Genomic DNA, 12,358 nt, shown 5'->3' on the forward strand with positions numbered 1-12,358 from the left:
ACTATTAAAAGTTTGGACACCCTTCATTAAATTCCTGGCTACGCCACTGTTCATACCCACTCAACATAACGAACCCGGTAGTGATCGCGCTAGGACAATTTTCGGTAGATGAGCATAATAAAGAGGCCAAAACAAAATTAAAATTTCGAAAAGTAATAAAAGGATATGTTCGACCTCGTTATTCGATATTGTATTATGAGCTAATCGTCTATGCCAAGGATGATGATTCACTACATTACTATTTGACCTATTTGCAAAGGGAAATAATAGGGTCGAAACCTCTTGCCCTCACTTCCTTCGAAGAATGTGACTCAGGAAATGAAAGCAATGTAAGATATAATCTTAATTAATTTAGTTAATCTGAACAAAAAATTTAATCTTTGAAAGAAATCTAATGTAACTTATAGAAGTTAGTGGCACAATGAAATGAATCTTCAATTGATATGTGAATCAGATGTCTTATGTCACTGCCTTTTCTGATTGCATATGGATCGGATATCGTATCAAGGTTATAACTTATAACTTAAGTAAAATATACATAAAATTTAACCTTGTCAAGTTTATAATTAAAATAAAAAATATTTGAAGTTGATCTTGATAAGCCATACTGAATTTTAAGTAAAAATATTTAATGTTTCACTCCATAAGATCACACTTCAAATAAAAGTATACAAAATGATTTTCAACTTCAGCCGCATACATCTGAAGTTGTCCCCAAGCAGTAAACATATTTTTCCCTTTAATTTATTTGTAACTATGAAATCCCAAGCCATGACTATCCAATAATATTTATGAGTAATCAAACGTGTATAATATATAACTATGTTGAATATAACATATAATCATGCTTATTTGTCATGATTTAAATGTCACAATTCATCAATTTTGATTTGTCTTGCTTGCATTTCTTAATTATTTTCATTACTCAATTTAAATGTATTTCAATTCACAATTTTTTCCCTTAAACTTAAAGCCAAATATCAAATCAACCATTCCCCAATAGAGAAGGCTTGGACTTGAAGTGGCCAAGTTGGAATTTACCACAAGAAAAACGCATTCCAAATATATATATATATATACTAGCTTTTCGACACATGCGTTGCACGTGATTATCAATCAGAAAATTTATGTCACGATCCAGATCGTCGTGATTGGCACCCACACTAACCCTCCGGTGGGAGAACCATTACTACAACCCAACTAAACAGCTTAACGAAAACTAGGCATTTAAAGATACGAAAGCAAATTTAAATGACAAAAGAAATAAGGAGTTCCCATCAACACCGGGAGTTCAACAAAACAACTAATCAATTATTGCGGAAGGTAACCCCTAGAACCAAAACATCTAAATTCAACAAATCTAAGAAAAAAGGGTACAACCCCAACCAACATAAGAAATAGCTAAATAATCTAAGTCTGAAGGAAATGGACTAAACAATAGGAAGGCTCCATGGTAGCCTGAAAGAACTGGCTCACCCTTGAAATTCAGTCTCGGTCACTGATCTCCTAGTTGAGGTCTATCAATAGCCGCCTGAAAATGCCTGTACTCAACAAAAAATGAGCAAATGCAGTATTAGTACACAACCATTGTGTACTGGTAGGATTACACGACTATTCCAGTCAATGAAGAATATAAAGACAGTCACAACATGACATGTACATAATATAAATATACATCAGTTATTATTTCAAAGCAAGGTACAATTCCACATTCTCACTAACAAGTAGATGTGACAAATCAATGACCCTATCATGGAACCCATACCTAAACTGTTAGTGTGCTAGAACGTGACACCTGATCCCAATTAGTGTGTCAGAAGGTGACACCTGATCCAATATATGTGTCAAAACATGACACCCGATCCAATGTATGTGTCAAAACGTGACACCCGATTCAATGCATGTGTCAAAACGTGACACTTGATCCAATCAACACAACCACAATCACATTCACACTCATAATGTACATACTCATAATCATACAATCAAGTGTTGAATCATGACATCCATTTGTTCATTTATACTAATTTCATTAGGTTTGATCAACAATGTTTTATTCACATACATACATGCATTACAGTGAAGCAATTACCAACATACATCACATAATCATGAAATCAAATTATCACCTACCTCGAAACTAAGCTTAAATCTCCATGAGGCACTTGAATCTTCCCTTTCTGGATTCTTTCCGCTTGTTCATGATCTAAAAACAACAAATTAATGCAAGGATCAATAAACGAGACCTAATTACCCGTATTACAATCCAAATCATAAACCCTAGGACAAACCAGATATACCAATACCCAACTTAGTACATTTTCCACCATTATTTTCATGTCAAAACCTTCATCCAATGATAATCACCCAAAAATCTAAGTTCTACAGATCAAAAATGGATTAGGGGAGTAAAAATCTTATCTTTCGTGCTAGAAAAGGTGAAAAACTGTCAAGAACTTGCCCTGGGTCATCTCTTAGCTCTCAAGAACGAAAGTTGCGGAATAAGAACATTTTTGGGGTTTAATCCTGACTAATTTGAAACTGGGCCGCTACGGCGAACCCCATCCCGCCACTGTGACCTCGCCCTGGCAGGATAAATCCCGCCCTTGCAGCTTGCACGGAGACAGAACATCAAAATTAGAGTTTCAAAACCCCACTTCACAACACACCTTCAACCCTTGACGTTCAAAAACTACCCTTTCACGTCCAGATTAGTTTTGGGAGTTCTACTTGCTCAAATTTGATTCCGTAAAGCCGTACGGGATCATTAACATCTTAGATACCCACTTATGGAATCAAATTCACAATTAGATCCCCCATTCATTACTAGATTTCTCTAGACCTCACCTGACTCAAATTTCATCCAAATATGGATTAGGCTACAAATTTCCAAGTTACTACAAAAAGTTTTTCTGGCCCTAATTCTTTCCCCATTGGCTTTTCCCTAACAACGAAAAAATGTCGTTACAATAAATATCAATTTACCCATCACTTGTCCCCGAGTGATCAACTAGGAAAAACTGGCTAAAGTAAGAGTGGAGTAGTACTTGAATCGTCGAACAACTGGGATACTTGTCTCGCATGTCCTTCTCGGTTTCCCAAGTAGCTTCCTCAACCGGATGATGTTTCCATTGAACTTTCACTGATTTAATCTCCTTGGTCCTCAACTTTCGTACATCACGATCAAGAATTGCAATCGGTTCCTCCTTATACTGAAGGTCCTTATCTAACTACATTGAGTTCTATTTTATGATGTAATCCCCATCCTCATGATACTTTTTCAACATGGACACATGAAACACTGGATGAACTCTAGATAAGCTAAGGGGTAAGGCCAACCTATAAGTCACTGGCCCTACACAGTCAAGAATCTCAAATGGTCCAATGTAGCGAGGACTAAGCTTGCCCTTCTTACCAAATCTCATTATCCCCTTTATGGGTGACACCTTTTGAAGAACTTGTTCACCAACTTGAAATGCCATGTCCTTACCTTGCGGTCCGCATATTTTTTATGTCTACTCTGGGCTGCTAAAAGCTTGGTTTGGATGCTTCTTACATTATCCCGAGCATCCTTCACCAAATCAACCCCCAAAGGTCTCACATCTCCAGCTTCAAATCACCATATGAGTGATCTACACTCCCTCCCATAAAGTGCCTCGAACGGTGCCATGTCAATGCTGCAGTGGTAAGTGTTATTATAGGAGAACTCACACAAAGGTAGAAACTTATNAGTTCCCATCAACACCGGGAGTTCAACAAAACAACTAATCAATTATTGCGGAAGGTAACCCCTAGAACCAAAACATCTAAATTCAACAAATCTAAGAAAAAAGGGTACACAACCCCAACCAACACAAGAAATAGCTAAATAATCTAAGTCTGAAGGAAATGGACTAAACAATAGGAAGGACTCCGTGGTAGCCTGAAAGAACTGACTCACCCTTGAAATTCGGTCTCGGACACTGATCTCCTAGTTGAGGTCTATCAATGGCCACTTGAACATGCCCTATACTCAACCAAGAACGAGCAAATGTAATATTAGTACACAACCATTGTGTACTGGTAAGATCACACGACTATTCTAGTAAATGAAGCATATAAAGGCAATCACAACATGACATGTACATAATATAAATATACATCAGTTATTATTTCAAAGCAAGGTACAATTCCACATTCTCAATAACAAGTAGATGTGACAAATCAATGGCCCTATCATAGAACCCATACCTAAATTGTTAGTGCGCCGGAACGTGACATCTGATCCTAATTAGTGTGTCGAAAGGTGACACCTGATCCAATATATGTGCCAGAACGTGACACCCGATCCAATATATGTGCCAGAACGTGACACCCGATCCAATGTATGTGTCAAAACGTGACATCCGATTCAATATATGTGTCAGAACGTGACACTTGATCCAATCAACACAACCACAATCATATTCACACTCATAATGTACATACTCATAATCATACAATCAAGTGTTGAATCATGACATACATTTGTTCATTCATACACATTTCATTAGGTTTCATCAACTATGTTTTATTCACATACATACATGTATTACAGTGAAGCAATTACCAACATACATCACATAATCATGAAATCAAACCATCACCTACCTCGAAACCAAGCTTGAATCTCCCTGAGGCACTTGAATCTTCCCTTTTCGGATTTTTTCCGCTTGTTCGTGATCTAAAAACAACAAATTAATGCAAGGATCAGTAAACAAGGCCTAATTACCCGGATTACAATCCAAATCATAAACCCTAGGACAAACCCAATATACCAATACCCAACTTAGTGCATTTTCCACCATTATTTTCAGGTTAAAACCCTCATCCAATGATAATCACCCAAAAATCTAAGTTCTATCGATCGAAAACGGATTAGGGGAGTAGAAACCCTATCTTTCATGCTAGAAGAGGTGGAAAACTGTCAAGAACTTGCCCTGGGTCATCTCTTAGCTCTCAAGAACGAATGTTGCAGAATAAGAACGTTTTTGGGGTTTAATCCCGACTAATTTGAGACTGGACCGCTACGGCGACCCCATCACGCTACTGTGGCCCCGCCCTGGTAGGATTAATCCCGCCCTCGCAGCTTGTGCGGAGACAGAACATCGAAATTAGAGTTTTAAAACCCCACTTCACAACACACCTTCAACCCTTGATGTTCAAAAACTACCCTTTTACGCCGAGATCAGTTTTGGGAGTTCTACTTGCTCGAATTCGATTTCGTAAAGCCGTACGGGCTCCTTAACGTCTTAGATACCCACTTATGGAATCAAATTCACAATTAGATCCCCATTCATTACCAGATTTCTATAGACCTCACCTGACTCAAATTTCGTCCAAATATGGATTAGGTTACAAATTTTCAAGTTACTACTACAAAATGTTTTTCTGGCCCTAATTTTTTTCCCATTGGCTTTTCCCTAACGATGAAAAAATGTCGTTACAATAGATATCAATTTACCCATCACTTGTCCCCGAGTGATTAACTAGGAAAAACTGGCTAAAGTAAGAGTAAAGTAGTACTTGAATCGTCGAACAACTGGGATACTTGTCTCGCATGTCCTTTTCGGTTTCCCAAGTAGCTTCCTCAACCGGATGATGTTTCCATTGAACTTTCACTGATTTAATCTCCTTGGTCCTCAACTTTCGTCATCACGATCAAGAATTGCAAACGGTTTCTCCTCATACTGAAGGTCCTTGTCTAATTACACTGAGTTTCATTTTATGATGTAATCCCCATCCTCATGATACTTTTTCAACATGGACGCATGAAACACTGGATGAACTCTAGATAAGCTAGGGGGTAAGGCCAACCTATAAGTCACTGGCCCTACACAGTCAAGAATCTCAAATGGTCCAATGTAGCGAGGACTAAGCTTGCCCTTCTTACCGAATCTCATTACCCCCTTTATGGGTGACACCTTTAGAAGAAGTTGTTCACCAACTTGAAATGCCATGTCCCTTACCTTGCGGTCCGCATACTTTTTCTGTCTACTTTGGGCTGCTAAAAACTTGGTTTGGATGCTTCTTACATTATCCTGAGCATCCTTCACCAAATCAACCCCCAAAGGTCTCACATCTCTAGCCTCAAACCACCATATGAGTGATCTACATCCTCTCCCATAAAGTGCCTCGAACGATGCCATGTCAATGTTGTAGTGATAACTTTTATTATAAGAGAACTCACACAAAGGTAGGAACTTATCCCAATGTCCTCCAAAATCAATCACACATGCCCTCAACATGTCCTCTAACACTTGAATAGTTCTGTCTGACTGCCCATCCGTCTGTCAATGGAAAACTGTACTAAAAGTGAGTTGAGTACCCAACTCATCATGCAATTTCCTTCAAAACTTGGATGTTAACTGCATACCACAGTCTGAGATGATAGAAAGGGCCACCCCGTGCAGCCTCACTATCCCTTTTACATTTTTCTCCCACGCATTGCCACTAGCCAAATAAATAAATAAATTATTACAGTCATATTATCACTGTTAAATATCATGTACAATCATCATTATCATAATACTTATTAATTGCCGTCGATAATTATTATTATTATTATCAGTTAGTAATATATGTTGTTAACCACTATTATCAGTCATCATCATCGCTTTAGGTATCGATATATATCATTCAACAAAATCATTAGCAACAACCATCATATTAACTATTACTATCAGTAGACATATAAATTAAGAATCAATAACAACAATCATTATATTAACTATCACCATCATCCAACATAGATATTAACAACCACCACCGGTGATCACTAGCTATTTATTACCCATCATTAATCAACATGACCATCACCCCTTTATCGTTATTTAGTATTAAAAGCTTAATATATTCAAATGTATAATATTTAGATTCAATCATGTTTATCTTAATACACATCTTAGCTAGATGCATATTCATATTCAAATGTCTTAATCTTAACAAAATAAATAACACGTCAAAATACTAGGTCGTCGTCTGAAATTACCACTACGTACCCTACTAGTATATTGTACATCGATATTTAATTTCACACACGATGCGTGATCAGGGGCGGATCTAGGAAGACTCGCCTGAACCCTCTACGTACATATGAATATCAAATCCCTTAAATTCAAGATTAGAGATTGACTCAGTAATTTAAACGGTCAAATTTTATATTTTCCTTTTTCTTCTCCCAAAATAATATAATAATAGAAATATTTGAAAGAGTAAAAACAAACCACACCTTCTAGTATACATATAATAGTCGTGACTAATAGTTGGTTTTAGTGGCAAGAATTATCACCGCTAATGCTCATAAAAGTCGCCACTAAAAGAATTTTTAAGTGGCAAAAATAATCGTCGCTAATACTATAATACTCGCCACTAAAACAATTTTTTAGAGGCAAAATTAATCGTTGCTAATACTGATAAAAGTAGCCACTAAAAGAATGTTTTAGTGGCAAAAACAATCGTCGCTAATACATATAATAGTCGCCACTAAAATAGTTATTTAGTGGCAAAATTAGTCGCTGCTAATAGTAATAAATGTCGCCACTAAAAGAATGTTTTAGTGGCAAAAATAATCGTCGCTAATACCTATAAAAGTCGCCACTAAAAGTATATTTTAGTGGCAAAACTAGTCGCTGCTAATACTCATAAAATTCGCCACTAAAAGTATCTTTTAGTGGCAAAATTAATCGCTGCTAATACTCATAAAATTCGCCACTAAAAGTATCTTTTAGTGGCAAAATTAATCGCTGCTATTACTCATAAAAGTCGCCGCTAAAGAATGTTTTAGTGGCGAAAATAATCGTCGCTAATATTTATAATGGTTGCCACTAAAAGATATTTTAGTGGCAAAAATTAATCGTCGCTAATACCTATAATAGTTGCCACTAAAAGTATCTTTTAGTGGCAAAATTTATTGCTGCTATTACTCATAAAAGTCGCCACTAAAATGATGTTTTAGTGGCAAAGTTAGTCGCTGCTATTACTAATAAAAGTCGCCACTAAAACTATCTATTAGTGGCAAAATTAGTTGCTGCTAATACTTATAAAAGTCGCCAGTAAAAGGATGTTTTAGTGGCAAAGTTAGTCGCTGCTAATACCTATAATGTCGCCACTAAAAGAATGTTTTGGTGGCAAAATTAGTCGCTGCTAAACATATAGTTGTCGCCACTAGTTGTTTTAGTGTCAAATATAGTCATTCTAATTCATAAAATAGTCGCCTCTAATATCTTGTTTTTTAAAAGTATATTTAGGAATTTTATATATGTCATATATACTAATGCAATAAATTTATAAAACTTGATTTTCTTGAGCTTTTTTTTAGAGATAATCTGCCGTCTGTTCTACAATTCTAATTGGCATAAGGGAATATGAGTAAATCTTATTAAAAGTATTTTATTTAACCGTCCTCATTCAATTTGTACTTTAGTCGCATACATCTAAAGTAATCCCAAAATACGTTAGGTATACATTGGTTAAATGAAAACGAACGTTTATGCACTTGATTTAGAATATGATGCAAATGGATCCCTTCACCTATTAATAAGAAGTTTCACGTTCGAACGTTGAGCATTAAAAAAAAGTTATTAGAAAATATATTTTTTTCTAAATTAACCCTATACAACGTGAATTTGAATTAGTCAGAACAGTACATATATATACACTTGCATTTGGTGTTTGGGCTAAATGACTTGCCCATGCCAGACAGAAACTTGGACCTAAAGCCCAAGTTATCATCAGAATAAGAAGCAGATGAGGAATTAGTTATTTTATTTATGTATTAATTATAGCATTATTTGGTCAAAGCAAAAACAAATCTATCAAATTGTAATAACTAATAACTATGACAATCTTGATTATTAAATGTTCATTATATATAAACAAATCAACAGATAATTCACAAATCAATGTGTCTTTATCCCACTTTGATTGTAAAATCACTTGAATTAAAGTTCTTTTAGAAAAAAAACAAAGATTATTTACCACAAACAAAGAAGGAAAATATACATTTTATATCACTTATTTTCTTTTTAAAGAAAGATAGAGGAGGCTAACTTATTTTAAAATTATCATTAAAAATAACAACTTACATAGATGTTAACCAAATTTCCAATCTTAAATAAAAATGAAGAAAAAAGAAGTTATTGTAAATTAATGATATTAAAGTTTTTGAAAATTTGAAAAATTTATGTCCCTTGACAAGTGTGAATTTTCCACTATAAATAAGGTCATTTTATTGTCAAAAAATTTATATTTTTCATTTCCATGTCTCCGCCGCACAAGGCTGCTCATACCCACTCAACATAACGAACCCGGTAGTAATCGCACTAGGACAATTTGTGGTAGATGAGCATAATAAAGAGGCCAAAACAAAATTAGAGTTTCGAGAAGTAATAAAAGGATATGTTCGACCTCATTATACGATACTGTATTATGAGCTAATCGTCTATGCCAAGGATAATGATTCATTACATTACTATTTGACCTATTTGCAGAGGGAAATAATAGGGTCGAAGCCTCTTGTCCTAACTTCCTTCGAAGAATGTGACTCAGGAAATGAAAGCAACGTAAGATGTAATCTTTAATTAATTTAGTTAACAAAAACGTTAGATCTGAACAAAAAATCTAATCTTTAAAAGAAATCTAATGTGATTTATAAAAGTTAGTAACATCAATGAAATGAATCTTCAATTGATATGCGTATATTTTGTATGATTTATTCGATGTTGTGTGAATAATGTTAGCATTTTAATTATTTTTTGCATTTTTCCTTTTTATCAACAACATCACAATTTCTGATTAATAATAATTTATTATAGAAACTTCTATCTAATTCACAATATTCAAATTTATTTTAAAGGTATTTTTAGAAATTTTATACATGCCATATATACTAATGCAATAAGTTTTACAAAACTTTATGTTGTTAAACTTCTTGTTATCTAGTATTTTTGGGATGGTTAGATGTTTTTTATCCATTAATCACGAATTTGAAATTAGTTTTACATGAAACATTAAGTTCATAAAGGTTGAAAATAAATGGATGTTATTCAAAAAAACTTAAAACAATGACAAACCTTCATTGTTTCAGAATGAATTTGTTAGATTTGTTGTTATTTTGAAAAATTAATTAAATCTATCCAAATGATAATTTGGATAATTTGATGAAAGCAGTCACGATAATATGCATGATATAATTCTAAAATATATATTTCCATTTTTTAATTTGTAATTTTGAAATTCCAAGTCATGACTATCCGATATTATTTATGAGTAATCAAACATAATATATAACTAGGTTGAATATAACATATAGTTATATTTATTTGTCATGATTTAAATGTCTTAATTCATCAATTTTGATTTCTCTTTCTTAACTATTTGTATTACTCAATTTAAATGTATTTCAATTCCCCCAATAGAAAAGGCTTGGACTTGTAGTGGCCAAGTTGGAATTTAAACAACCCATTAGGCTCTGCATTTTTAACACAAGAAAAACAAATTTCAACTATATATAAAATAGACATATATTATTGTTTATATATCGCAGTCTTTAATTAATTATTGAAGTGTAACACAATTTACTCCCACCACCCAAAAATATTATAGTTTATATTAACACAACCTTCATAAGTACTAATCATCATTTATTATCATCACTATTGAATGTATAGTCATCATTACCACAATAATTGTTGATTGTCATCGATAATAACCACTGCTCCCACCACCCAAAAATATTATAGTTTATATTATCACAACCTTCATAAGTATTAATCATCATTATTGAACATCATGTATAATCATCATTACCACAATAATTGTTGATTGTCATCGATAATAACCACTATTATCCGTGATAATCATCAATTTATGTATCAATATATATCATCCAACATAATCAGTAACAACAACCATCATAATAGCTATCCTTATCATCAGACATAGATATTAACAATCAATTACAATAACCATCATATTAGTTATCACTATCATTCGACATAAATATTAACAACCACCATCAACCACCACCAATGATCACTAGCTATTTATTACCCATCATTAATCAACATAACCATTAACCATCACCCCACTATCGTTATTTAGTATTAAGATCTTAATATATTCAAATGTATAATATTTAGATTCATGATGTTTATCTTAATACACATCTTTGCCCCATATATATTTATATTCAAATATCTTAATTAATCTTATCACAAAAACAAATGAGACATGAAATACCAAGTTATCGCGTGTCAGTAGTAGCTACTACGTATATGTAACCTAATAATCGTACATCGATATTCAATTTCACACACGATGTGTGATCAGGAGCGGATCTAGGAAAACTCGAGAGTGTTCACCCGAACCCTCTACATACATATGAATTTCAAATTCCTTAAATTCAAAATTAGTGATTGACTCAGTAATTTAAGACGGTCAAGCTTCATCTTTTCCTTGTCTTCCTCCAAAATAATATAATCATAGAAATATTTTAAAGAGAAAAAAAGAACCACACCTTCTAGTACTTATATAAAGCTTATTATAAAAGCCACCACTCTTTTAGATCCTCCAAGCCCAAGGTGACTTGACTTTATCAAAAGTATAGAGTTTTTTTTGAAATTGCTTTTCCATTTACTACTATATACTTTTTATATAGCAAGTAAATATATTAAAGTTCTTTTTTGATGGTGTGCTTTTGTTTTTTGGTGGATCAAAAGAGAATAATGAAAAATAGTAAACCAATAGCTTGTTCTTGTTCAAGATGCAATTGCAGTGCCCATGTGGCTGATATGTGTACACTTACAAGATTTTGTTACATCCCTTTTTATTGGAGATCTTGGAAGGCAATTGTTTGTTGTTTTTGTGGTGCAATTCTCAAGTCTTATACATAATTATATTAGTTATTAGTTATATCAATATCTTTTTTTTCTTCTCTTTCTATTTTAATTATATAGATTCATGTTGTATATATGAATTAATGGTGTTTCCAACTTCAATTTTGTAGTAATATATGTATGTGTGTGGAGTAAAGTCATCATCAATCATCATGGTCCGAAGGGGTTCAATTGAATTTCTTTATTGAAGAATTACATTTTTTAAATTATATGAGTAACGAGTTCTACTAAATATTATATATGAACTAGTGATTTCTGATTCATAGAAGAGAAGCTTTCAAGTTTAATGTCTAAGAAGTTCATGTGTTAGATCAAGACGATTCACAATTTCTTTCTTCAAGGCGCTATTAAATCGTAACTTTAACTTTCAAATTAATTAATTATCCTTATTTCAGAAGTCTAAATGACATGATCTACATTCAATACACAATCAAAAAGTCACG

General features: G+C 33.6%; 1 protein-coding gene across 1 annotated transcript; it reads left to right on the forward strand.

The window, feature by feature from the left end:
* Positions 1-11,605: 11,605 nt before the first annotated feature.
* LOC125868304 (uncharacterized) lies at positions 11,606-12,064 on the forward strand. Its single transcript, XM_049548948.1, has one exon. It carries the CDS (start codon positions 11,706-11,708, stop codon positions 11,910-11,912), a length of 207 nt encoding a protein of 68 aa, XP_049404905.1. The 5' UTR covers positions 11,606-11,705; the 3' UTR covers positions 11,913-12,064.
* The last annotated feature ends 294 nt before the right edge of the window (positions 12,065-12,358 follow it).

The sequence above is a fragment of the Solanum stenotomum genome, chromosome 6 (genome assembly GCF_019186545.1).
Source record: "Solanum stenotomum isolate F172 chromosome 6, ASM1918654v1, whole genome shotgun sequence".
In the NCBI taxonomy this organism is placed as follows: Eukaryota; Viridiplantae; Streptophyta; class Magnoliopsida; order Solanales; family Solanaceae; genus Solanum; species Solanum stenotomum.

Bases quoted from the DNA above. Each gene is read 5' to 3' on its own strand.
- LOC125868304 (XM_049548948.1), top strand. From the start codon at position 11,706: ATGGTGTGCTTTTGTTTTTTGGTGGATCAAAAGAGAATAATGAAAAAT.